Genomic DNA, 27,983 nt, shown 5'->3' on the forward strand with positions numbered 1-27,983 from the left:
CTCTCTCTCTCTCTCTCAATGTCTGTAACTCTACCTCTCAAAATAAATAAAAAATCTTTAAAAGGAAAAGCTGGTCTCTTTTTTTTTTTAGTCTCATAAGCATTAAAGGAATTAAATATTTTAAAATATTCCCACAAAGAAAACACCAGATACAAATGATTACACAAGTTCCATCATTCAGTCAAGGATCACTCCTACCTCAGGGGAACTCCCGGAACAGGGAAGGGCATCCTCTCCCACACACTGTCAGGCCAGAGTAAGCTCATTACCAAAACAAAACAGATAAAGAAACAAAAGCTAACCTTAGTCATTAACAGAGAATTGTAGGGGCCAGTGCTGTGGCGCAGCGGATTAAAGCCCTGGCCTGTAGCGCCAGCATCCCACATAGACACTGGTTCTAATCCCAGCTGCTCCACTTCTGATCCAGCTCTCTGCTATCGCCTGGGAAAGCAGTACAAGATGGCCCAAGTCCTTGGACCCCTGCACGCATGTGGGAGACCCAGAAGAAACTTCTGGCTCCTGGCTTCAGATCAGCTCAGCTCCAGCCATAGTGGCCATTTAGGGGGTGAACCAGTGGAAGGAAGACCTCTCTCTCTGTCTGTCCCTCTCACTGTAACTCTACCTCACAAATAAAAAAATTAAACAAAAAACAGAATCCTAAACAAAATAAGTTGAATATCAGAAAAATCCACCAAATGATATTTACCATGTTAACACATTCAAGGAGTAAAAAATTATCAGAACAAAAAATGTGATAAAAACCTATCACCCATTCATAACAAAAGTACTTAGCAAACCAGGAAGAGAAAAGGAATCTACCCCAACTGTAGTAAACAACACACTCAATGGTAAAACAGTCCTTTTAAAGTCACAAACAAGACCAGTGTCATCCCAATCAAAATATGAATGACATTCTTCACAGAAATAGAAAAATCGGGGCAGCGCTGTGACATAGAAGGTTAAGCCTCTGCCTGCACTGCCGGCAAGCTATATGGGCACCGGTTCAAGTCCCAGCTGCTCCACTTCAGATCCAGCTCCTTGCTAATGCACCTGGGATAGCAGAAGATGAGCCAAGCTCTTGGGCTCCTGCACCCACATGAAGAAGCAGCTCTTGGCCTTGGCCTGGCCCAGTCCCAGCTGTTGCAGTCATCTGGGGAGTGAACCAGCAGGTGGGAGACCTCTCTCTCTCTCTCAAACTCTTTCAAATAAAATCTTTTTTTTTTTTTTAATTTGACAGGCAGAGTTAGACAGTGAGGGAGACAGACAGAGAAAGGTCTTCCTTCCGTTGGTTCACCCCCCAAATGGCTGCCACGGCCAGCGTGCTGCACTAATCCGAAGGCAGGAGCCAGGTGCTTCTCCTGGTCTCCCATGGGGTGCGGGGCCCAAGTAGCTGGGCCATCCTCCACTGCCTTCCCCGGCCACAGCAGAGAGCTGGACTAGAAAAGGAGCAACCAGGACAGAATCCGGCGCCCCAACTGGGACTAGAACCCGGGGTGCCAGCGCCGCAGGCGGAGGATTAGCATAGTCAGCCATGGCACCAGCCCCAATAAAATAAATCTTAAAAAAAAAAAAAAAATCCATACACTTACAGCCAACTAATTCTTGACAAGGGCACCAAAAACATACTTTGGAGAAAGGAAAGTCTCTTCAATAAATGGTGTTGAGGGGCCGGTGCTGTGGCATGGTGTGTTAGGCCACCACCTGTGATGCCAGCATCCCATGAGTCCCGGTTCGTGTCCTGGCTGCTCCACTTCTGATCCAGCTCTCTGCTATGGCCTAGGAAAAGAGCAGAAGATGGTTCAAGTGCTTGCCACCTGCATGGGAGACCCAAATGAAGATTGTGGCTCCTGGCTTCAGACTGGCCCAGCCCTGGCTGTTATAGCCATCTGGGAAATGAAACAGCAAGTGGAAGATCTCTCTAACTCTTTCAAAATAGATAATTTTTAAAAGATTTATTTATTTGAAAGAGTTACACAGAGAGGGAGAAGCAGAGAGAGAGAGAGGTCTTCCATCCGCTGGTTCACTCCCCAATTGGCCACAATGGCCAGAGCTGCAATGATCCAAAGCCAGGAGCTTCTTCCGGGTCTCCCACGTGGGTGCAGGGGCCCAAGAACTTGCGCCATCTTCTACTGCTTTCCCAGGCCATAACAGAGAGCTGGATTGGAAGTGGAGCAGCCAAGACTCGAACTGGAGCCCATATGGGATGCCGGCACTGCAGACGGCGGATTTACCCACTACGCCACAGCACCGGCCCTGATAAATCTTTTTAAAAAATAAGAAATAGGGGCCCGCGCTGTGGTGCAGCAGGTAAAGCCCCAGCCTGCAGTGCTGGCATCCCATATGGGTGTCAGTTCGAGTCCCAGCTGCTCCACTTCCAATCTGGCTCCCTGCTGAAGTGTCTGGGAAAGCGGTGGAGGATGACCCAAGGGCTTGGGCCCCTGCACCGACATAGGAGACCCAGAAGTTCCTGGTTCTTGGCTTCAGATCGGTTCAGCTCTGGCCGTTGCAGCCATTTGGGGAGTGAACTAGGGGATGAAAGGCCTCTCCTTTTTTCTACCTCTCTCTGTAACTGTCTTTCAAAAACAATAATTAAAAAATTTAAAAAGCACAAGCAACAAAAGTAAAAACAAGTAAGATTACATCAAACTAAAAAGCTTCTGGTTAGCAAAAGAAAACAAAGTGAAAAGATAAATTACAGAATAGGAAAAATTATTTGCAAACTATACTTGCACATCAGATAAGGGGCTAACATCTAAAATACATAAGGGAGGGAGGGTATTGTGGTACAGAGGATTAAGCTGCTGTGTAGGACCCCTGCATCCCATGTTAAAGTGCAGGTTGGAGTCCTGGCTGCTCTGCTTCAGATCCAGCTCCCTGCTAATGCGCCTGGGAGGCAGCAGATGATGGTCCAAGTACCTACTTGCGTCCCTGCCACCTACATGGGATATGTGGATAGAGTTCCTGGCTTTGGTGTGGCCTAGCTCTAGGTGTTGAGAGCATTTGGAGGTGAACCCATGGATGGAAGACTTTTCCTCTCTCTCCTTCCCTCTCCCCAGCCTCACCCTGTCACTCTGCTTTTCAAATAAATAAATCTTAACTAAGAGGAATGCGGCTGGCACCGCAGCTCACTAGGCTAATCATCCGCCTGCGGCGCCAGCACCCTGGGTTCTAGCCACGGTTGGGGCACCAGATTCTGTCCTGGCTGCTCCTCTTCCAGGCCAGCTCTCTGCTGTGGCCCAGGAAGGCAGTGGAGGATGGCCCAGGTCCTTGGGCCCTGAACCCGCATGGGAGACTAGGAGGAAGCACCTGGTTCCTGGCTTCGGATCGGCGCAGCGCACTGGCTGCAGTGCACTGGCCATGGCGGCCACTTGGGGGTGACCCAATGGAAAAGGGAAGACCTTTCTCTCTCTCTCTCTCTTTCACTAACTCTGCTTGTCAAAAAAAAAAAAAAAAAAAGAGGAATGCAAAAGAAACTAAAATAGGGGGGAAAAACAAGTACATGGGTAAAAGATGGAGCAGGTGTTTAGCCTAGTGGTTAAGATGCCCACACTTTACATCATTTGTTCAAGAAAACACACCATAAAGAAAGTGAAAAGACAAGTCACAAACTGGATAAAGAGATTAGCAATATATACTGACAATGCCCAGAAAAGGAAAAAAACCTTGGAGCCAGCATCACAGTGCAGTACAGTGGATTCAGTGGAAAGTAGCAGCAGGGGTCCAAGTACAGGGGCTCTGCCACCCATGTGGGAGACCTTGATGGAGCTCCTGGCTCCTGGCTTTGGCCTACCCAGCCCAGGACTGAGTGAACTGAGAGAGGAACTCTTCCCCCCCCCGCCCCCCGCCTCTGCCTCCCCAGTAAAACACACACACAAAGTTAACAACACACAAACATCAAGAGTGAATCTCAGAAACAACACTGAGTGAACATAGCAAGCCACACTGAATATATATGTACACACACATATACTATATATACGGTGGTAAAAGGCCTCTTTACAAAGAAAAAGAAAGGAATGAGAAAATAATTACAATCAAGACATCAGTCATCAGTCGCCTCTGGGGAGAAGCCATGGATACAGGTTTGAGGGTGACACCCAGGGAGCCTGAAAGGTTTCTGGGGACCTTCTGGTTCCTAAGTGAGGTGGCCAATGGCTCATTTTATTAAGCCTCATAGGTGTATATTGCATGTAACAAATAATACCCAAAGTTGACAAAAACTTGGGCACAAAAGGGCATTTATAAATAATATCTTTCTTTATATAAAAATATTTCCAATGTAACATTAGACAAAAATGTAAAGAAAATTAGCTCTTTTCTCCAAAGCCAGCAAAACTAGATTGCTCCAGTGACTACGATAGCAGCAGAGAACAAGGAAAGATCTTCTGTTTGCAACTTGTCATGGAGTCAGATTTGTTGGGAAGCAACAATTTCTATCCTGGACTGTTGTCAGGAGGAGAAACACAAAGATAACATCCATGTATGTAAAATCAAAACCACTTCTTTAGGGGCGGGCACTGTGGTGCAGAGGATTAAGCTGGCTCTTGGGACACCCACGTCCTACGTCGTAGCGCCAGTTCAGGACCCAGCTCCCGCGTTGGTGGTAGAGTGGTGAGCACAGCTGCCTTCCAAGACCCAGCCATCCTGCTTCCCATCCAGCTACTTGTTACTCCATCCTGGGCACAGCAGAGATGGCTCAAGTACTTTGGATCCTGCTCCCCATGGGGGAGAAGCAGATGGAGTGCTGGGCTCCTGGTTTCAGCCTGGTCCAGCCCTGGCTACTGTGGTGTCTGGACAGTGAACAGCAGATGGGAGATCTCTCTATCTCTGTCTCTCTTCCTTTAAAGTAGATGAAAATAAAATAAAAATAAACATAAAAAACCCATGTCTTTATACCAGCCATAAACACAAAGGAAACACCATCAAAGCAATCAAACCATCCACAGCAGGGGCCAGCATTGTGGCATAACAGGTTGAGCCACTGCCTGCAACACCGGCATCCCAAATGGGTGCCAGTTTGAGTCCTGGCTGCTCCACTTCTGACCCAGTTTCTGGGAAAGCAAGAGAACATGGTTCAAGTCCTTGGGGCCCTGCACCCATGTGAGAGACCCGGATGAAGTTCCTGGCTCCTGCCCTAGCAGTCGTGGCCATTGTGGGAGTGAACCAGTGGATGGCAGATATCTATGGCTCTCCCTCTCTCTCTAACTCTGCCTTCTGAATAAATAAATCAAATCTTTCTTTAAACAAAACAAAACAAAACAAAAAAAACAGCCACAACAGCCATTTGTGATTTAACTGAGGATTCATTATTGGGATTTTGACCTGGGAAATGGTGACCATGACATACACCTCAAGGCACCCACACTGATCCTACTCGAGCCCCTGAGCCCCCTCCTTAGGTGCTGCAGTAATCCTGACTGCATCCCACCCCAGACACTGCCTTTGCCAATGGAGCCAGGCCTGACTGTGCTCAGCCACTGCTCGCAGGCAGCTGACCGCCGCCCAGCAGCTGTCTAATGCGTCTGAACCACAAACCAGGGCCCAGCTGCATCTCCATAAACCACACAGACAGGCAGGAGTCCCCCAGGGCACACACTGTTCTCCTTCCAGATAATTTTAAAGGAAGAAGGGAAGCTCTGTGCTAATGGAGCTTCTGTGGCTGAGCCAATTCACCACGCAGACGCCCCCTGCCTGGCCATTCGCTGCTCAACCCAGGGCCCTGGGAAGGGGTGTGTCCATCTGAAGGGCACGGGGCTCCTCTGCCAAGCTGCACATTAGCCCACAGGACAGGAAACCGGCACTTTTTTACACCACCTCTGATTCAGCAAAGTTTCCAACTTCCTGAAATGCTTTCTTCCACAGACTGCTGATTTCCGAGACTCAAAAGGAAGAACGAGAAACAAAAAATCTCAGAATTCAAGTTAACTACGGGAGCTGCCTACTGAGAGAAAAATAGGAATTTTTTTTTTTTTTTTTTTTTTTTTTTGACAGGCAGAGTGGATAGTGAGAGAGAGAGAGAAAGGTCTTCCTTTTTGCCGCTGGTTCACCCTCCAATGGCCGCTGCGGGCGGCGCATCTCGCTGATCCGAAGCCAGGAGCCAGGTGCTTCTCCTGGTCTTCCATGGGGTGCAGGGCCCAAGCACTTGGGCCATCCTCCACTGCACTCCCGGGCCACAGCAGAGAGCTGGCCTGGAAGAGGGGCAACCAGGATAGAATCCGGCGCCCCGACCGGGACTAGAACCCGGTGTGCCGGCGCCGCAAGGCGGAGGATTAGTCTGTTAAGCCATGGCGCCGGCCAAAATAGGAAATTTTTATGATCCCCAAATTGAGAAAACAAAGTATCCCAGGGAGGAAGTCCCATAGGGCAACAGCACAAAAACCCCAGCTCAGGCCTTGCCCGTGCCTTGTGCCACATCGGGAGCGCAGCACAAGCTAACATGGAGCCAGAGGGGGCAGGGCACTTGAGATGTCATTCCCAATTTGCCCAGAGCCAGTTTTCAGTGCCTAGAGTTTCCTAAGGAAGCGAGAGGGTTGGGCTTAAACCCTGGGAGGTGCAGCCTGAGCACTCCTTACCCCTTTTAAGCCCAGAGGAAGCTTTCGAATGATGCTGAGGGCTCTCCTAAGTGCTCCTAAGACAGCTTCTCCACAGCTCTGGGCAGGACCCAAAGCCCCAGAGAAACCTAAAGCACAACCCATTAGGCACCGTAATACGGGCGTATTCTGGGAATTCTGCTTCCAGACAAAACCGCACAGAGGAGCACAACGCCCCTCTCCGAGGCCTCTTACACCCTGAGCTCCGCGACTCAAACGGGGAACAAGGAGGAAAGTGGCACAGCCACGCGTGGCGAGCGCCTCACCTGAGTGACAGCTAGCTCCAGCCACAGGCGGAGTCCAGCGGGAGAACGGAGCACATCCGCGAGGGTCTCGTCTGGAAGGCCACACAGCAGCCACACCGTGCAGATGGTTACAACAGCCCCGTGGAATGTGAGCTCCGGGCAGTCAGGTCTCCAACGGGCTCCGAGTCCCTGAGGGCATCCGACCTGGACAGGAAGCCATCCCTTATGATTATCTCCTGGGTGGCAGTGAAGGCCAACGGGATGAAGCCCTCGCTGTCGGCAGTGAGAAGAATCCAGTGGGAGTCTGTGGAGTCAGATAAGCACATGGGTAATTCAGCAATTCTTTTATACAGAAAAGGAATAACCACAAATACAGTTTTCTGAGTGCAGGAAGATAGTAGTTGAGCACTGGCACTGTGGCACAGCGGGTTAAGCTGCTGCCTGCAGCACCAGCATCCCATATGGGCACTGGTTCATGTCCTGGCTGCTCCGCTTCTGATCCAGCTCCCTGTGAATGGCCTGGGAAAGCAGCAGAAGATGGCCCACGTGCTTGGACCCCTGCCGCCCATGTCGGAGACCTGAAAGAAGCTCCTGGCTCCCGGCTAAGGCCTGGTCCAGTCCTGGCCATGGTAGCCATTTGGGAAGTCAACCAGAAGATGGAAGATCTCTTTGTCTCTCCCTCTCTGTGACTCTTTCAAATAAATCAATCTCTTTAAGATTTATTTATTTCGGCCAGCGCCGTGGCTTAACAGGCTAATCCTCCACCTTGCGGTGCCAGCACACCGGGTTCTAGTCCTGGTCGGGGCACCGGATTCTATCCCGGTTGCCCCTCTTCCAGGCCAGCTCTCTGCTATGGCCCGGGAAGGCAGTGGAGGATGGCCCAAGTCCTTGGGCCCTGCACCCCATGGGAGACCAGGAGAAGCACCTGGCTCCTGGCTTCGGATCAGCGAGATGCGCCGGCCGCAGCGGCCATTGGAGGGTGAACCAATGGCAAAAAGGAAGACCTTTCTCTTTCTCTGTCTCTCTCTCTCACTATCCACTCCTCCTGTCAAAAAAAAAAAAAAAAAAGATTTATTTATTTCAAAGGCAGAGATACAAAGAAGAAGAGCAAGAGAGCAAGCTTCCATCTGTTGTTTCAATCGCCAAATGACCTCAACGGCTGGAACCAGGCCAGCCCATATGGGATGCTGGCACTGCAGGTGCAGGCTTAACCTACGCCATGGCTCCGGCCACAAATAAATAAATTTTAGGAAAAAAAAAGGGAAGACAGCAGTTGATACTGAATCTCATCATCATCATAAGATGTGTCTGGGCCTTCTTTGGTTCTCTCAAGTCTATCGTTATCTCACTTTTTAAGATTTTATTTATTTAAAAGTCAGAAGCTATGCCATAAGTGTGTATTTCAGAAAGCATTAGAAATAGTATTTTCTGCTCACTATGGTGATTAAGGGTAAAAGAATGTGGCATTAGAAAGCAATTCTGGCCGGCGCCGCGGCTCACTAGGCTAATCCTCCGCCTTGCGGCGCCGGCACACCGGGTTCTAGTCCCGGTCGGGGCACCGATCCTGTCCCGGTTGCCCCTCTTCCAGGCCAGCTCTCTGCTGTGGCCAGGGAGTGCAGTGGAGGATGGCCCAGGTCCTTGGGCCCTGCACCCCATGGGAGACCAGGATGGGTGCCTGGCTCCTGCCACCGATCAGCGCGGTGCGCCGGCCGCAGCGCGCCTACCGCGGCGGCCATTGGAGGGTGAACCAATGGCGAATGGAAGACCTTTCTCTCTGTCTCTCTCTCACTGTCCACTCTGCCTGTAAAAAAAAAAAAAAAAAAGAAAGCAATCCTACTCCATATCACAGGCCACGACTCAGGAGTGTCCTTCACACCCCTGCTGGCTCCACGTTAGAATGACAACTCCTTTGAGAGAAAGTCTGCAATACTGCTATGATCTTTGTGTTGTGGTGCAATAGCTACACATGGGGTTATAATTTCCTCGCAGTTGTTACAGATCACTGCAACGCCTTTCTAGTTATTTCATGTGTACATTTCATTTTCCCAGATAAGCTGCAAGGTGCCCTAAAGGCAGAACCAACATTTCACTTTCCATGTGTTATGGCACTATAATAGACCTAGGTATGCAGCAGGCAAGTAATACTTGTTATCTAGTGAATCACAATCACTTGATGGTTTGAACACCTCTTCTTCATTATTTATGAAGTTACAAAATAGAGGGCAGAAGAAGGGGGCACTGGGAGCATTGGGGTGGGTGGAGGGGGCGCTGGGGAGGGCCCGGGTGGATGGAGGGGGCGCTGGGGAGGGAGGGGTGGATGGAGGGGGTGCTGGGGAGGGTGAGGTGGATAGAGGGGGCGCTGGGGAGGGTGGGGTGGATGGAGGGGGCACTGGGGAGGGTGGGGTGGATGGTGGGGGCATGGAGGAGGGTCAGGGGAATGGAGGGGGCGCTGGGGAGGGTGGGGTGGATGGTGGGGGCATGGAGGAGGGTCAGGGGAATGGAGGGGGCGCTGGGGAGGGTGGGGTGGATAGAGGGGGCGCTGGGGAGGGTGGGGTGGATGGAGGGGGCGCTGGGGAGGGTGGGGTGGATAGAGGGGGCGCTGGGGAGGGTGGGGTGGATGGAGGGGGCACTGGGGAGGGTGGGGTGGATGGTGGGGGCATGGAGGAGTGTCAGGGGAATGGAGGGGGCGCTGGGGAGGGTGGGGTGGATGGTGGGGGCATGGAGGAGGGTCAGGGGAATGGAGGGGGCGCTGGGGAGGGTGGGGTGGGTAGAGGGGGCGCTGGGGAGGGTGGGGTGGGTAGAGGGGGCGCTGGGGAGGGTGGGGTGGATAGAGGGGGCACTGGGGAGGGTGGGGTGGATGGAGGGGGCGCTGGGGAGGGTGGGGTGGATGGAGGGGGCGCTGGAGAGGGTGGGGTGGATGGTGGGGGCATGGAGGAGTGTCAGGGGGATGGAGGGGGCGCTGGGGAGGGTGGGGTGGATGGAGGGGGCGCTGGGGAGGGTGGGGTGGATGGAGGGGGCACTGGGGAGGGTGGGGTGGATGGTGGGGGCATGGAGGAGTGTCAGGGGGATGGAGGGGGCGCTGGGGAGGGTGGGGTGGATGGAGGGGGCATGCTGGGGAGGGTGGGGTGGATGGAGGGGGCATGAGGGAGGGTCGGGGGATGGAAGGGGTACGGGGAGGGGGGGTGGATGGAGGGGGTGCTGGGGAGGGTCGGTTTCTGGGTGTAACCTACCATGCAGCATTTCAATGAGAGAGAGGCCAAACATCTGCTGAAGCGTGCAGAGCCGCAGTTTGCCATCGCAGAGTAGCACCGCCCTCTTTTCAACAGGATCTACACTGCAAGGTTTCTTCCAAGAAAACATGGAAATTGTTAAAGTGACTGCAAAAGTAGTGGAGCTAACAGAAAGTAAATAGTTTTTTTTTTTTTTTGACAGTCAGAATGGATAGTGAGAGAGAGAGAGACAGAGAGAAAGGTCTTCCTTTTTGCCGTTGGTTCACCCTCCAATGGCTGCTGTGGCCGGTGCGCTGCGGCCAGCGCATCGCGCTGATCCGAAGCCAGGAGCCAGGTGCTTCTCCTGGTCTCCCATGAGGGTGCAGGGCCCAAGCACTTGGGCCATCCTCCACTGCCTTCCCAGGCCATAGCAGAGAGCTGGCCTGGAAGAGGGGCAACCGGGACAGAATCTGGCGCCCCGACCGGGACTAGAACCCAGTGTGCTGGCGCCACAAGGCGGAGGATTAGCCTATTGAGCCGCAGCGCCAGCCGTGAATAGTTTTTTTTTTAATACTGACCTATCACCACTATCAACTAGGTTTCAGTTTAAAATAAGGAGCTCTTTGCAGTACTGGTTAACATAAAAGGAGCAGAATACAACACAGCCCCTAATGCCTTTTCCTTTGGCTCTCTCTCCCCCCAGGGTGGAGCCCAACACCAGGAAGGGGCTTTCCTAGGACAGGACTCACGCACAGCAGCCCAGGGGTGGATGTGCCCATGAAGGCGGCCTGGGCGACACACCTGATGGTGCTTGGCTACCGCAGATACAGCTACGAAACTCGGGGCTTGCTCCAGGGGAGTGTGCCAAGAAAAACTGCTGAAAGCAGACGAGCAGCTGAGGTCTCGCACAAGTAAACCAAAGTGTGGTCGAAATTTACTTAACTTAGAAAAAGTACAAGTGAAAATAAGTAACTTCTAAATTTTAAAAAGTTACATTAAAAAGTCATCATTAGAAATGGTTTCAAATATACCTACAGAAAGAAGCCATAAAAACCTACGGATTTAAGACAAGCCCAAATGTATATATTTTTTTTTTTTTTAAATCTATTCATTAATTTGAAAGGCAGAGTTACAGAGGCAGAGAGAGAGAAGTCTTCCATCCGCTGGTTCATTTCCCAAGCTGATCAGAAGCCAGGAGTCAGGAGCTTCTTCTGGGTCTCCCACATGGGTGCAGGGGCCCAAGGACTTGAGCCATCTTCTACTGCTTTCCCAGGCCACAGCAGAGGGCTGGATCAGAAGTAGAGCAGCTGGAACTTGAACCGGCAACCACATGGGATGCCGGCGCCACAGGCAGAGGCTCAGCCCGCTACACCACAGCGCTGGCCCCCCAAAGGTATACTCTTATAACAGATAACATGGAACAAAAACTACTGCTTCTGGGGTGAGTATTTAACACAGCACTCAGGCAGCCCATACTGAAGTGCCTGGCTTGGCGCCCAATTTTCCAGCTTACTGCTGAACGTACCCTAGGAGGAGGCTCAGGTAATTGGGTGCCCACCACCCATGGGGAGACACTGATGAAGTTACTGGATCCTGACTTCCACCTGGCCCAGTCCTGGCCACTGTGGAGTGAACCAGAGAATCGAAAATGTCTCTCTGCTTTTCAAGTAAAAATAAGCTTTTTAAAAAATATTGCTTTTGCGGCCGGCGCCGCAGCTCACTAGGCTAATCCTCCGCCTGGCGGCGCCGGCACACTGGGTTCTAGTCCCGGTTGAGGCACCGATCCTGTCCCGGTTGCCCCTCTTCCAGGCCAGCTCTCTGCTGTGGCCAGGGAGTGCAGTGGAGGATGGCCCAAGTCCTTGGGCCCTGCACCCCATGGGAGACCAGGAGAAGCACCTGGCTCCTGCCATCGGATCAGCACGGTGCGCCGGCCGCAGCGCGCCTACCGCGGCGGCCATTGGAGGGTGAACCAACGGCAAAGGAAGACCTTTCTCTCTGTCTCTCACTGTCCACTCTGCCTGTCAAAAAAAAAAAATATATATATATATATATATTGCTTCTAATTATATATTACTTGAAATAGTATCTTCATATAAGCATTTAGGCGAGTCTTATAAGTTACTTACATGTGTAACTTACTTTGTTGTTAAAATATGATTTCAAAGATACACTATTAGTAGCAAGATGAAATGCTTTAAGAATGTCTATTAATACTTCTAAAAAGTTTTATTAACTGGGGCGAGTATTGTGGGTAGGTAAGGCCACCACCTGAGATATTTGCATCCCACATTGGATCAAGTCTCACCTCCACTCTGTCCAGATTCCTGCTAATGCACAGAGAATGACCCAAGTACATGGGCCCCTAACACCCACATGGGAGACCAGGACAGACTTCCTGACTCCTGGGTTCAGCCTGGCTCAGCCCCTGCTACTGCAGGCATTTAGGGAGTGAACCAACAGGTGGAAGATCTTTCTCTGTTTCTGCCTCTCCCTGTGTCATTCTTTCAAACAAAGAATATTTGAAATAATTTCTTTATTTATTTGGAAGGCACAGGAGGAGGGAGAGACACTTTAATCTGCTTGCTTGGTTGGCAGCCCCCTGAGGCAGTTACCTGGTAAAGCACGTGAACGTACGGGGGCTCCTGGGAGCGAGGGTACACAGCCGAGGGCTTCTTCCCGTTCTGGACAAAGTCTGTGAGCTCAGAAAGACTGCGCTGCATGTCCGTCAGCTTCCTGGACAGCGTTTCCAGTTCCTTACACAGCTGCTCAGTCCCCTTTTCCCGTTCCAAGTTCTTTCTGGAAGGCACTGTAGGAGTTTCCGGCGTGCTGGTGCCGTCTGGGGCTCTGCCGGGTCGCGGCTCTGTCGCCCAGGCCCAGGCAGGTCTATGGAGCATTTCCAGGGCTACGGAGCCATCCCCGACACTGGACGGAGGGCTTCTGATTTCTTCAACAAGGGCTTTGCCAGGCCCTCCACTCCGACTGCTGGCATTCCCTGTTAACAAGAGCCCTCCATGTTGGGGACAAAAATGTGGGGAAGGACTTTCAATGACCAGTTTCCTATCTGCTTTATCTAACAGAGCGCTGAAGGTAGAACAGGCGCTCTGGCTTTCAGACTGCTCTTCCAACGTGACTTCCCTCACAGTCAAGTGAATGGCATACTGCTCTGACTCTGAAGAAGGCAAGAAGGCCACATCGGTGCAGCTCGGCTTTCCTACCAGAATTAGTAACAGCCTATCTGTCAAGAAGCACAGGCCTTTGGGTCTTTCGCTGCTCTCCAACTGAATGTGCTGAACGTTCGGCGCTGGAGAGGACATGACAGAATAGACCAAAACTGTGTTCCCAGTATTGGAAGCCACTGCCACCGCCTGTGCTTTGGGATGGCATGCTATCAGATCAGGAACCAGAATGCCTGGAATGCGGGCCCTTCCCGTCAAGGTAACTGTCTTCTCAAAGGCCACGAGGGCCAAATGTGAAGAATCCTGGCCGGTTCCTGTCCAGGAGGCCTTTTTTCTGAGACAAATCAGAGAACTCCCCTCAGACCTGGGTCTACTGAAAGAAATATGACTGAGATCTAGCAGATCTGCGGAGGGGGACACTGGTGATGTTTCCGAATCGGTTTCGGAAGCAAGTGCCCCCTGATCCACAGAGGGTACGTCATCAGCAACCAGAAAAGTATCCAGGCCAGGGTTTGCACCACTAAGTGGGGCCTCAAAGGTTTCAGATGCATTTAAGCTGCAAATCTTATCTAGCGGAAGCTCAGTGGCTACTGCAACCTGTGAATCCACAGTGGCTGTGATGCAGCGGACTGAGCTGTCCACGTCAAACACTGGGGACGAGGAACTCCTGTGCAGAGTCTTCTGGGCACTGTCCCAGATAAAAGAATGCAGGCAGCTGCCCACTGCCACCACCAGCCTCTGGCCATCCTGGGTCCAACAAGCACAGTGAATGCGGCCCGGGGTGCTGATGTTCACGCTCACCCGGGAACTGTCCCACTGAACGTTAGGGAACACGGAGACATCCCCTGCAGTCAACACAGTCAGGACAGCACCGTTCGGGTGCCACACACAGCCCTGGGGGAGAACAGGCAGTGACTCTCTAATCTCACACGTCTGAGACATCAGCCCCTTGCTCTTCTCTGTTGTGCTGGGCCCCAGCTGCCACACAGAGACATGTTTCTTGTGCTGGACAGCCAGCAGGCTGGGCGTATCAGCTGCACCACACGGGGCCCAGCACAGCCCACAGACATGCTCAAAGTGTCCAATGACTTTGGAGCCCCCGAACTTGACCTCCCCACTGTGAAGCCAGCAGTCAGTCAGGACCACCTGATTCCCATCAGTCCAGGCGAGGCCGTGAGTGGGGTGAATGGCTTGATGGAGCGCATTCAGTCCAGTCCTGAGCAGTTTTCCTTTTCCCAGCTCCACCATTTCTGATAAATGCGATCTGAAATAATTAAGAAGGAAGTAACCCCATGAAGACACACATCATAGGATATTTTATAAGACAACTGACTTGAGGCTTTTCACAGGTTGATATCGTGGGAGATAAAAGGGCAGGAGGAATGTCACACATTAAAAGATTATGGGGTGGGCATATAGCCTAACAAGAAGCCTGCGTCCCAGGTTGGGGTACCTGGGCTCAGTTCCCGGTTCTAACTCCTGCTTCCTGCTCAGGAAGGCAGCAGTGATGGCTCAGCGATTAGGTGCCTGCCACCCACATGGAGACCTGGATTTTCCTGGCTCCTGGGTTTGGCTTAGGCCAGCCTCAGCAGCCATTTCAGGAGTGAACCAGGGAATGGAAGATCTCTCTCACTCTCTGTTTCTCCCTCTGTTACTCTGCCTTTCAAATAAATAAATCTTAAAAAAAAAAAAAAAAGTAGCACATGTCCATTTCAATGGAATGCAAGCACATCAGAGAGAAGTGTATGGAGCAAAACTATTTCCTTCTAGCCCATGCCAACCCTCCTACTCATCCCTCCAAACAAGGTCTTGCTAAGAGCACTGATAACAACTTCGTGTGCAGTCTTTGAAATTGTTAAAAAAAAAAAAAAAAACACACAACTACAAACACATTCAGCATTTTAGAGTGCCATGTTTTTTTCTTTTAAACAAAATATGGGGTTTAAGGTTTGTGAGTAGTAGTAACAGAAACATACTGGCTAACTTAACCATACTCAGGCAGAATGGTGGCTGCCGGGGTAGGGAGGAAAGGGAAGAGGGAATAGGGTGTTACAACACACACGAACACAAAATGATGGAGAAGGATGGTGGTGATGGCTCACAACATTATAAATATATTTAATACCAAGGAACGGTGCACTTAACAATGATTAAGATGGGACAGGCTTTGGGCCTAGCAGTTAAGATGCTGGTTAAGGGGCCGGCGCTGTGGCATTGTGGGTTAAGCAGCCACCTGCAGCACCAGCATTCCATACGGGTGGCGGTTCAATTTCCGGCTTTTCCACTTCCAATCAAGATCCCTGCTAATGTTCTGGGAAAGCAGCAGAAAATGACCCAACAGCTTGACCCTCTGCATCTATGTGCGAGACCAGGAAGAGGCTCCTGGCTCCTGGCTGTTGCAGCCATTGGGGAGTAAACCAATTACTGGAAGCTTGCTTTCTTTCTTTCTTTCTTTCTTTCTTTCTGTAACTCTGCCTTTCAAATAAATAAATAAATAAATAAGTACGAGGATCTGACTCCCAGCCTCATTCCTGATTCCAGCTTCCTGTTGATACAGCCCTTGGGAGGTAACTGTTAGTATCATGGTGCCATCTTCCTAAGCCCATCCTGGCTTACCAGAAGTCAGGTGACCAAATGGCTCGATCATAAGCATCAGCTCCACCCCCACCCTAACAGGGTTCGCTGCTCCCACTTCCTCACCTCTGCAAAGCTACAGAAGACCTGTTCTCCCAGTACAGGCTGCTATTCTCTGCACAGGGAGGCAGCCTGTCGGGTTTCCCCCACCTGACAATCAACCTTTTCCCTTACTCCGGTGTTTGATGTGTTTTGTGGTGACCTTTCATAGCAGTGATGACTCAAGTAATCAGGTTCTTGCCACCTACACAGGAGACCTGGACTGCATTCCTGGCTCCCAGCTTTGGCCCAGCCCCAGCCCCGGACATTGCAGGCATCTGGGGAGTCGATCAGCAAATGGGGGCTCTCTCTGTGTCCTCAAATAGATATTTTTTTTAGAGTAGAGAATTTATTAAAGTTGGAAACCTCCTGCCAGAGCAGCAGAGGGTGGTTCCAAGAGAGGAAGACCCCAAGTGCTGTCGGAAATGAGGTGGTGTTTTTTTTGTTTTTTTGTTTTTTTTTTTGACAGGCAGAGTTAGACAGAGAGAGAGAGACAGACAGAAAGGTCTTCCTTCTGATGGTTCACCCCCCAAATGGCCGCCATGGAGCCAGGTGCTTCCTCCTGGTCTCCCATGAGAGTGCAGGGCCCAAGAATTTGGGCCATCCTCCACTGCCTTCCCAGGCCACAGCAAAGAGCTGGACTGGAAGAGGAGCAACCTGGACAGAATCCGGCGCCCCCACCGGGACTGTAACCCGGGGTGCCGGTGCCACAGGCAGAAGATTAGCCTAGTGAGCCATGGCGCTGGCGGTAATGAGGTTTTTAAGCACAATCTTGGGACTGTCAATCAATAAGGTGGAGACAGAGCCAAAAAGACCTGATTTACAACTCTTATCCAGTCTGGCTTCCTCATGATAAAAAACAAACAAACAAACAAACAACAACAACAAACCACCCCCCCCACCCCCCCATCCAGAAGAGTGGGGTAGGTAACTTGTTTTCACAATAAACTGAGCTCTGGAAGAACTACCACTCCCTTGCTATTCTCATGGTAAATCTGGAGATTCCTAAGGAAGGAGGATGGACATTTTCAAATAAATATTTTTTAAAACTGGGGAAAAATAGAGAACCAGGCTTAGGAAACAACCAGGAACCAAATGGGCTGGGTAGGATGAACCACTGCTGCTACTACTGAGGCACTAGCTTCACTACCCCTCTACCTGACAGCAATTGCTTAAGCCTGGCCCTGCTGGTGTCACCTGGGTCTCCCTGCCAGAGGGCCAGAGAGATGATTTCCCTCCACTTCTGTGACAGAGAAGGGGGCCTGCCTCTCACACAGTGAGCTTCTCCCCAAACCAGGAATCGCCACGTGAATCAAAGTTACAAAGCATTTACTAACTGAACTCATGGGTACTTCATGTCAGTAATAAACATCCACCTTAGCCTGTGCATCGGTTTCCCCTTTGTCCACTGTCACCTCTCACGTGTTACTCTCTCGGGTCAGCATCTCTTCCCCTGGTTTTCTCCACTGAGCTACAGTGACAATCGAGTGCATGCTGGATTTTCTACTATGGCTGACATCAGCCCTGCCCTCATTCATCTCAAACTTAATGCGCCCAAACAAAAAAAAATTCTTAACAGCAACTCCTTTACTTGGATGTGTTCACACATATCTAAAATACATAAGGTCAGGAAGGATAATAAGGCATACTACTTGGATAAGCTGTAATGTTTGAATATTTACTCTAAGATATTAACATGACCAAATATTCTTCAAGTTAAAAGTTAAAAATCGCCTCAGGTACATTTTGAAATGCCATCATTCAGTTGATACATAATGTATAATAATGATTGTAGTTACAGTAATAAAAACTGTAAAAAACTAATCTGACTATAAAAACAAGGTCTTTCACATAATTGACTTTTTAGAAATAATTAGCTGATAATACAAAGAAAATTAACCATGTAACATAAAGAAAACATTACATTCTTTTTGACCCAACAGATGCTTATGAAAATTTAAAGAAAAATATAAATCATAGTGGGAAATTCCAATCTTCGTAAAATCTTTTTTTTCCTTTAAAATTTTTTATTGTGATAAATTATACATATTATAAACTTGATCATTTTGATCACTGTAAAATCTTTTGACATAGCAGGATTTACAGCACTAAACAAAAAAACCTTTAAGAACTAAAGGCTTAGCCTTCAAGCTCTTCTGATGATGAGACGGTCAAGGAGGTGTCCTACGTGGAAATTATTCAGAGCCATGAAGATGAAGTCAAAGCACAGTCAAGCCGTCACCTCCAACTTGCATGAGGTGCAAGAATCTCCAAAATTATATGCAATGCCCAAGATCAATCATCTTCAGTCCAGACATAATCATCAAAAAGAGGGTGAAGGAGGGGAAAAGTGTTATACAAAAAGTAGGGAGGTATTTGGCCTAGCAGTTAAGACACCTACATCCCGTGCTGGAGTGCCGAGATTTGAGTCCCGGCTCTCATCTCCATTCCAGCTTTCTACTAATGCACAGTAAGGGAGGTGGCGGATGATGGCTCAGGAGTTGGGTCTCTGTGGCTGCCACTGTGCCATTGTGGAACAGCGAGGTAAGCCACCTTCTGCCACACTGGCATTCCATATCAAGCACCAGTTAGTGTCCTGGCTGCTCTGCTTCTGATTCAGCTCCCTGCTAATGCACCTGGGAAAGCAGCAAGTGACAGCCCAAGTGCTTGGCCTGCCACTGATGTGGGAGGCCTGGATAGAGTTCCAGGCTTCTAGCTTTGGTCTGGCTTAGCCCTTGCTGTTGCAGCCATCTGGAGAGTAAACCAGTGGATGGAAGATCTCTCTGCTTTTCAAATAAATAAGTCTTTTAAAAAAGAACTGTATCCCTGCTCTCCACATAGGAAACCAGACTGAGACACCAGTTTCTGGCTTTGGCCTGGCCCAGCCTCAGCTGCTGGGAGCATTTAGAGACTGAACCAGCAGGTGGGAAATCTCGGTCTCTGACTCTGTCTCTGAGTCGGTCTCTCTCTAAGATTTATTTTACTTATTTGAAAGGCAGAGTTACAGAGAGAGAGAGAGAGAGAGAGAGAGAGAGAGAGAGAGAGAGAGAGAAGTTTTCCATCTGCTGATTCACTCCCCAAGTGACTTCAATGACTGGGGCTGGGCTGGGCTAGGCCAAAGCCAGGAGCTAGGGGCTTCCTTTGGGTCTCCCAAGTGGAAGCAGGGGCCCAAGCACTTGGGCCATCATCCACTGCTTTCCCAGGCAATTTAGCAGAGAGCTGGATCCGAAGTTGGGCAGCTGGGACTTGAAACACTGGCTGTATAGAACACTGGCACTGCAGGCAGAGGCTTAACCACCCACAGCATAGTGTTAGCCCCGTTTCTGCCTTTCAAATAAAGAAAAAATAACCTACTTTAAAAAAAAATTTAAGAGGCCAAGTTGTGGAGTAGCAGGGTAAGCCAATGCTTAACCCATATCAGAGCCACTGGCATCCCATATCAAAGCGCTGGTTCAAGTACTGGCTGCTCTGCTTCCAATCCAGTTTCCTGCTAACGTGTTGGGAAGTCAGCAGATGATGGCATCCATGCCACCCTTGTGGAAAACTAGGGTGCAGTTCCTGGCTTTTGGCTTTGGCCTGGCCCAGCCCGGACTGTTAACAGCCATTTGGGAAATGAACTGGTGAATGGAAGATCTCTTTCTCTATTCTCTCTTTCCCTCCTTCTATCACTCATGCTCTACATTCCAAAAATAAATTTTTTTAAAAAGTGCTTTTTAGAGAGCAATACAGTCACAAAACATATAATACATGCTTATTTATGTCCACACATGAGGGGCTTCAAAAAGTTTATAAGAAATAGAATTAAAAGATAATGTAGGGGCTGGCGCTGTGGCGTAATGGGTTAAGCCACCACCTGCAGTGCTGGCATCCCATATGGGCGCCCATTCAAGACTCGGCTGCTCCACTTCCAGTCCAGCTCTCTGCTATGGCCTGGGAAAGCAGTAGAGGATAGCCCAAGTGTTTGGGCCCTTGTACCTGCATGGGAGACCCAGAAGAAGCTCCTGGCTCCTGGCTTTGGATCAGCACAGCTCCAGCCACCGCGTCCAATTGGGGAATGAACCAGCAGGTAGAAGATCTTTCTCTGTGTAACTCTTTCTTTCTTTCTTTCTTTCTTTTTTTTTTTTTTTTTTTTTTTTGACAGGCAGAGTGGATAGTAAGAGACAGAGACAGAGAGAAAGGTCTTCCTTTTTGCCCTTGGTTCACCCTCCAATGGCCGCTGCGGCCGGCGCATCTCGCTGATGAAAGCCAGGAGCCAGGCGCTTCTCCTGGTCTCCCATGCGGGTGCAGGGCCCAAGCACTTGGGCCATCCTCCACTGCATTCCCGGGCCACAGCAGAGAGCTGGCCTGGAAGAGGGGCAACCGGGATAGAATCCGGCGCCCCGACCGGGACTAGAACCCGGTGTGCCGGCGCCGCAAGGCACCGGATTAGCCTGTTAAACCACGGCGCCGGCCATCTGACTTTCAAATAAATAAATAAGTCTTAAAAAAAAGAAGAGAGATAATGTAGGGGCTGGTGCTATGGCTTAGCAGGTTAAGTTACTGTCTGCAATGCTGGCATCCCAAATGAGCACCAGATCCAGTACAGCTACTCCACTTCCCATCCAGCTCCCTGCTAATGGCCTGAGAATGGCCCCAGTGCTTGGACTCCTGTATCATGTGGGAGACCCAGATGAAGCTCCTGGTTTTGGCTTTGCCCAGCCCTGGCTGTTGTGGCCATTTGGGGAGTGAAGCAGCAAACGGAGGACCTCTCTCTGCCTCTGCATCTCCTCCTCTGTAACTCTTTCAAATAAATAAATACATCTTTTTTTTTTATAAAAAATAGTCCTTTTTCGGAAGGTGAACCAACAGAAGAAAGACCTTTCTCTCTGTGTTTCTCTCTCTCACTGTATAACTCTGCCTGTAAAAAAAAAAAATAGTCCTTTTGTAACTGAAGAACAAGATTTAAATATAAAAATTTTAACCATCAAACAATATCAATAGGCAATGTAGAAAACAATCACTAAACACATCGAAAGTGATATTAATCTCACTAAATAATTGTCTAATCTTGCTGTGCCCAGTACTTCACTACTCATTGTCTCTTATATAAAGATTTATTTATATGAGAGGCAGAGTTACAGAGAGAAAGGTCTTCCATCCTGCTGGTTCGCTCCCCAAATGGCTGAAATGGCTGAAGCTGGGCCAATCCGAAGCCAGGAGCTTCTTCTGGGTCTCCCGCATGGGTGCAGGGGCCCAAGGACTGCTAGCAGAGAGCTGGATAGGAAGTGGGGCAGCTGAGACTCGAACCCGTACTCATATGGGATGCCAGCACCACAGGCCTAACCTACTATGCTACAGTGCCAGCCCCCTCACTGTCTTAATTCACTCCAAAATGACTCCATTCCGTCTCTTCTCCAAAGCAGTTGTCGTCAAGCCACCCACGTCATCCCTGTCATTGACTCCAGTGAGTATTTTTCAGGCCTGGTTTACCGAGTCCTAACTGTCGAAGACGGAACTCAAGACTCTAAATCCAAAGAAATGAGGAGTGGGCATTTGGCACAGCAATTGTGATGCAGCTGAGGGCATCCACCTCCCACCCCGCAGTGGCTGGTCCAGGTTCCAGCTCCTTCGCTCCTGATCCAACTTTCTGCGGGTACACTCCACAGGAGGCTGAAGATGGCTCAAGTACCTGTCCCTGCCACCCACATGGGAGATCCAGACTGAGTTCCAGGCTCCCAGCTTTGGCCTGGCCCAGCCCTGACCACTAGAGGAAACTTGGGAATGAACCAGCAGATAAAAGATCTCTCTCTGTCTCTCTTAGGAATAAATTTTTTAGAAATTTTATGAAAACCAGTCAATCTTATTAGAATACATACATTCACAATTTAAAATAAATTCAAAGAAATGTTTATCAGACTGCCCTTAGTGAGTGCTTTTAACTTACTTGTGAATTATTTTTGATAGCTTCCTGCTAGCTTTGTCCTCCCTCTGTGGGCCTTTTACTGAGAAGGAACGGCCTGCCACGCTTCTGTACATGACGTCAGATAAGTGGCTCTACAGTGGTTTTCTAAGTGTAGAAATAAGTCCCTTGTCATTACTAATGAAGAAAACCATGATTTCTGTCCCAGGGGAAGATAATATATGTTTTCCCTGAATATCACTTATGTGCTTTCAAAAGACTTATTGATAAATAATGCATGATACATTTTCCTGGGCAGAGAAAATTCCTAATGGGAATTTGACATATTTTAGGCCACATAATTCAGTCTAATGTCATTGATGGGGTTTGTGACTAAGAGAGCATAAGATAAGGATTTGTGAATAAGGGGAAAACAAATATGATACTAAGCTTACTGAGGTTTTCAGAGGAATGAATTTTAATATTTTCATCTTTTTTTTTTTTTTTTTGACAGGCAGAGTGGACAGTGAGAGAGAGACAGACAGGGAGAAAGGTCTTCCTTTGCCGTTGGTTCACCCTCCAATGGCCGCTGCAGCCGGTGCGCTGCAGCCGGTGCGCTGCAGCTGGCGCACCGCGCTGATCCAAAGGCAGGAGCCAGGTGCTTCTCCTGGTCTCCCATGGGGTGCAGGACCCAAGCACTTGGGCCATCCTCCACTGCACTCCCGGGCCACAGCAGAGAGCTGGACTGGAAGAGGGGCAACAGGGACAGAATCCAGCGCCCTGACCGGGACTAGAACCCAGTGTGCCAGCGCCGCAAAGCGGAGGATTAGCCTACTGAGCTGCTCGTCTTTAACAGTAAGAAAATTTACATATTTTTCTCAAAGCCCCAACAATTATAAAAGTCTGCTCCCTTGCATTCTACTCCTTTGCTAACCAAGCTCCTGACCACCTCTCCCTTTGGATTAAGACAGAACAGAGGCCCCCTCAACATGTATCTCTTCTTTCCAAAACAGCCTGAATCATATGTGTTATCAGGAAAAGTGTCTTTTTAAAAAGCACAGCTCTGATCATTTTGCTATTCTGCTCAAAAATTTTGATGAAGCCACAGTCTACAGAAAAATATTAAACAGGTCTTTCAAAACCTATGAACAGAGGGCCAATGCTATGGCACAGCAGGTTAAAGCCCTGGCCTACAGTGCTGGGACTGCTCCTCTTCGGATCCAGCTCTCTGCTATGGCCTGGGAAAGCAGTAGAAGATGGTCCAAGTCCTTGGGCCCCTGCACCCACATGGGAGACCCAGAAGAAGCTCCTGGCTCCTGGCTTCTGATTGGCGCAGCTCCGGCTGTTGAGGTCAACTGGAGAGTGAACCAGCACATGGAAGACCTCTCTCTGGCTCTACCTCTCTCGGTAACTCTTTCAAATAAATAAAATAAATCTTAAAAAAAAAAAAAAAAAAGCTATGAACAATAGTGTTACAATGTCTATCCTATCCAAAACAATTTACAGATTCAACACAATCCCTATCAAAATACCAATGACATTTCCCCCAAAAACTCATCCATATCCAAGTGCAGAGTCCTAGCTCTGTTCTCCATTCTTGCTAATGCATGCCCTTGGAGGGGGCAGGTGGTAGCTCAAGTCACTGAATCTCTGCCAGCCACATGGGAGAGGCCCAGACCAGTTTCTGGGCTCCCAACTTTGGCCTGGCCCAGCCCTTGCTGCTGTAGAAATGTATTTGGCTGGTGAACCAACAGATGGTACATCTCTCTCTCTCTGCCTTTCAAATAAGTTTTTTTAATTATTAAAAAGAGTAAAGAGCCTAGAAGTAAACTACCACATCTGTAGTCAACTGATCTTTGACAAAGGTGCTTACATGCATTGGAGAAAGGAATCTCAATCAATGCAGCAGGGAAATTGGATGCAGAAGAAAGAAACCAAACCCCTATATCTGACCATGTCCAAAAGATGGATTAAAGACTTAACTGTAAGACCTAAAACTAGGAGCCGGTGCTGTGTTAAGCCTCTGTCTGCTGTGTTGGCATCTCATACGGGCACTGATTAGAGTCCCTGCTGCTCCACTTCAGACCCAGCCCCCTGCTGATGCGCCTGGGAAAGCAGTGGAAGATGGCCCAAGTTTTTGGGCCACTGTACCCACGTGGCTGTTGGGTCCATTTGGGGAGTGAACCAATGGATAGATGATCTCTCTCTCTTTCTCTCTGTATCTCTGCCTTTCAAAAAAAAAAAAAAGACCTGAAACTATGCAACTACTAGAAGAAAACGTAAGGAAGACACATCTGGAAATTGGAATGAACAACGGTTTTTTTGGAACAGGTTCTAAAAGCATAGGAAACAAAAGTAAAAATATACAAATGGGATTTCATTTAAAGAGCTTTTGCACAACAAAGAACATAATAAACAGAGTGAAGAGACAACACACAGGACAGGAGAAAATATTTGCAAGCTGTACATTAGACAAGAGCTAATGACCAGGAAATATAAGGACTCAACCCAATAGCAAAACAACAATTTTGAAATGGGCATATCTTAACAGGCATTTTTATTTCTTTTTTTAAAAAAGACTTATTTATTTATTTGAAAGAGTTACACAGAGAGGAGAGGCAGAGAGAGAGAGAGAGGTCCTCCATCCGATGGTTCACTCTCCAATTGGCTGCAACGGCCGCTCCTGTGCCGATCAGAAGCCAGAAGTCAGGAGCTTCCTCCGGGTCTCCCACACGGGTGCAGGGGCCCAAGGACCTGGGCCATCCTCCACTGCTTTCCCAGGCCACAGCAGAGAGCCAGATCGGAAGTGGAGCAGCTGGGACTAGAACCGGTGCCCATATGGGATGCTGGAGCTTCAGGCCAGGGCATTAACCCACTGCGCCACAAAGCACCAACCTCTCTCTCTCTCTCTCTCTTTTTTTAAGATTTTATTTATTTATTTGAGAGGTAGAGTTACAGTGAGAGGGAGAGACAGAGAGAAAGGTCTTCCTTCCGTTGGTTTATTTCCCAGATGGTCACAATAGCTGGAGCTGTGCTGATCCAAAGCCAGGAGCCAGGAACTTCTTATGGGTCTCCCATGCAGGTGCAGGGGCCCAAGGAATTGGCCCATCTTCCACTGCTTTCCCAGGCTATAGCGGAGAGCTGGATCAGAAGAGGAGCAGCCGGGACTAGAACCGGTGCCCAAATGCGATGCTGGCGCCGAATAAATAAATCTTTAAGAAAAGGTGTGTGTAGTGATAAACTTAGTGTCAAATGCACTTCACATAGAAAGCCTTTAAGGCAACAAAGTACCTTAGGCAGCCAAGACCAAAGTTCAGATGACCTTTAGGAATTCCACAATTCCTATCTTAATAAAAAATTTACAATTTGAGGGCAGGCGCTGGATGCATTAGCTAAGAAGCCACTGAGACACCTGCATCCCACATGGGGCACCTGAGTTAGAATCTTGGCTCTGTTTCTGCCTCCTGCTCCCTGCTAATCATACAGGGGGAGGCAGCGGGTGAAGGCTCGGTTCTTGGGTCCCTGCCACCCACATGGGGGACCTGGATTGAGTTCTGGGCTCCTGGATTCCTCCTTTGGCTCTGGCTATTGCAGGCATTTGGGAAGTAAATGAGTGGAAGATATGTCAGTTTCTTTCAAACAAATAATTTTGTTTTAGAATTTACATTTGCCAGGCCGGCGCCGTGGCTTAACAGGCTAATCCTCTGCCTTGCAGCGCCGGCACACCGGGTTCTAGTCCCGGTTGGGGCACCGGATTCTATCCTGGTTGCCCCTCTTCCAGGCCAGCTCTCTGCTATGGCCCGGGAAGGCAGTGGAGGATGGCCCAAGTCCTTGGGCCCTGCACCCGCATGGGAGACCAGGAGAAGTACCTGGCTCCTGCCTTTGGATCAGTGAGATGCGCCGGCCACAGCAGCCATTGGAGGGTGAACCAATGGCAAAAAGGAAGACCTTTCTCTCTGTCTCTCTCTTTCTCACTATCCACTCTGCCTGTCAAAAAAAAAAAAAAAAAGAATTTACATTTGCCTGGTTGTGGCACAGTGGGAAAAGCCACAGCTGCTCCACTTCCCATCCAGTTCCCTGTTAATGCACCTGGGAAAGCAGTGGGAATGGTTCAAGTGCTTGGGCCCATGCCACCCTCATGGGAGACCACCAGTATGAAGCTCCTGGCTACAGTCTGGTTCAGCCCAGGCTGTTGGGGCCACTTGGGAGTGAACCAGCAGATGGAAGATTCTTTCTCTGTCTCTCCCTCTCTCTCTCTGTAACTATGCCTTTTAAATAGATAAATCATTTTTTTTTTTTTTTTAAGATCTATTTATTTTATTTGAAAGGCAGGGTTGGTGGGGAGGGGAAAGAGAGATCAATTTAGCTTCCATCCACTGGTTCACTCTCCAAATGGCAGCAATGGTGGGAGTTGGGCTAATGTGAAGCCAGGAGCTTCTTCCAGGTCTCCCACATGGGTGCAGGGGCCCAAGGACTTGGGCCATCTTCTACTGCTTTCCCAGGCCATAGCAGAGAGCTGGATTGGGAGAGGAGCAGCTGGGACACAAACTAGCGCCGATATGGGATGCTGGCACAGCAGGTGGCAGCTTTACCTTCTATGCCACAGCACTGGCCCCATGTAAATAAATCTTAAAAAAAAAAGAATATAATGTACATTGGCCTGAAGCTAACTCTATGCCTGTTATCACTCCATCCCAGACCACAACCTTTCTGAATCAGGAGCTCAGCGCGTTTTAGAGAACAAGAAGAGCACTGTGTTAGTTCAGGGGAGAGGGGTCAGAACTCAGACTGGTGCTCAGCACAGGAACAGTTACTTCCTCTGTTCTTATCTTTAAAGATCGCTCACAGGAAGAACCAAGTGACATGGTGAAGTGGGACATTTCCAGCTGGTTAGGTTGGGTACCTTTCCCTCAACCTGCTTCTGCAAGCTTATTGTGTTTCTACCACAAAATAAGTTCAAGTTCTTTATACTCAGTTTAAAAAAAATCATGTAAGGCCAGCGCCATGGCTCACTAGGCTAATCCTCCGCCTGTGGCGCTGGCATCCCAGGTTCTAGTCCCAGTTGGGGCACCGGTTCTGTCCCAGTTGCTCCTCTTCCAGTCCAGCTCTCTGCTATGGCCCGGGAAGGCAGTGGAGGATGGCCCAAGTGCTTGGGCCCTGCACCTGCATGGGAGACCAAGAGGCAGCACCTGGCTCCTGGCTTTGGATTGGCGCAGCACGCCGGCCGCAGCAGCCATTTGGGGGGTGAACCAATGGAAAAGAAAGACCTTTCTGTCTTTCTCTCTCTCTCTCACTGTCTAAACTCTGCCTGTCAAAAACGCCAAGAAAAAAAAAATGTTTTGCTCAAAAAAAAAAAAAAAAAAATCATGTAAGAGAAAGGTTAAAAAAATTCACCAAAAATATTTACACAAGGAAAATTATGACTATTCATCCCGAATTTTTTCTTAATGCACCATCTTGGTTTGTTAAACTTTCTCAATCGTAGTATTAAAAGAAAGCTAATTATATTCAACAGAGTTCATCTGAGCAATTGTAAACAAAATAACGCAAAAACCAAACAAACCACCTGAGAATCAGGAGCCCCAGAACCTGAGATGAGAATCCCTCCCGCCCACACGCACCGCGGGTACCCACGGAGAACCGGAGTGCTGGGCTAACGAGCTAACTGAGGCAGAGGGCCACGCCCGGCCCGGGCTCCCCGCGCGTTTTATGCCCAGCGCACGACACCGAGTCGCGGGCTTCCCCACCCACACTCGCGTATCCGCATCTTCCTTGTTACTTCGAAGTTTAGCAGCCACTCGGCCCACTGCGCCATTAGTTCACTCCGGCACACCTGGCTGCCGCCAACTCGCTGCCACCACACAGCGTGCCACAAGGGCCTCGGTGCACAGCGCCGGTCCCGCCTAACTCCGGGAGCCCCAGGTGGGAGCCGCGGGAGAGGCCCCCTCCTCACCGCTTCCCGCGCGGGCCCGCAGCCTCCGGCCCCGCACCCGCGCCGCGCTCCCCGGCCTCTCCCCACGCCTGGACGCTCTCCCCCGGGACCTATCGCCCCAGTGCCGGTTCACCTCCCTCCCCGCCAGTCCCCAGCCTCCCCACACCAGCCAGGCTCCGCAGCGTTAGACACAAATTACCTCCGGTCGGGAAGCACACACACATAACCGGCCCCTCCCACGCAGCCCCCCCTACCCGACCGCGGGTCGGAATCCCGGGAC

At 49.7% G+C, this 27,983-nt stretch overlaps 1 protein-coding gene across 3 annotated transcripts; it reads right to left on the reverse strand.

The window, feature by feature from the left end:
* Positions 1 to 80: 80 nt before the first annotated feature.
* On the reverse strand, positions 81 to 27,972 carry WDCP (WD repeat and coiled coil containing). 3 transcript variants are annotated; one of them, XM_062209030.1, is made up of 7 exons: positions 27,903 to 27,972; positions 21,817 to 21,939; positions 12,657 to 14,484; positions 10,066 to 10,180; positions 6,857 to 7,139; positions 1,590 to 1,776; positions 81 to 441 (listed from the first exon to the last, which is right to left on the reverse strand). In XM_062209030.1, exons 2-5 carry the CDS (start codon positions 21,906 to 21,908, stop codon positions 6,964 to 6,966), a joined length of 2,211 nt encoding a protein of 736 aa, XP_062065014.1. In that variant the 5' UTR covers positions 21,909 to 21,939; positions 27,903 to 27,972; the 3' UTR covers positions 81 to 441; positions 1,590 to 1,776; positions 6,857 to 6,963. The 3 variants fall into 3 exon arrangements, with proteins under 3 accessions (XP_062065014.1, XP_062065013.1, XP_062065015.1); XM_062209029.1 differs by having other exon boundaries at positions 81 to 1,776; XM_062209031.1 differs by lacking the exon at positions 21,817 to 21,939 and having other exon boundaries at positions 81 to 1,776; positions 27,903 to 27,952.
* Between the last annotated feature and the right edge of the window lie 11 nt (positions 27,973 to 27,983).

Source organism: Lepus europaeus, chromosome 13 (assembly GCF_033115175.1).
Source record: "Lepus europaeus isolate LE1 chromosome 13, mLepTim1.pri, whole genome shotgun sequence".
In the NCBI taxonomy this organism is placed as follows: Eukaryota; Metazoa; Chordata; class Mammalia; order Lagomorpha; family Leporidae; genus Lepus; species Lepus europaeus.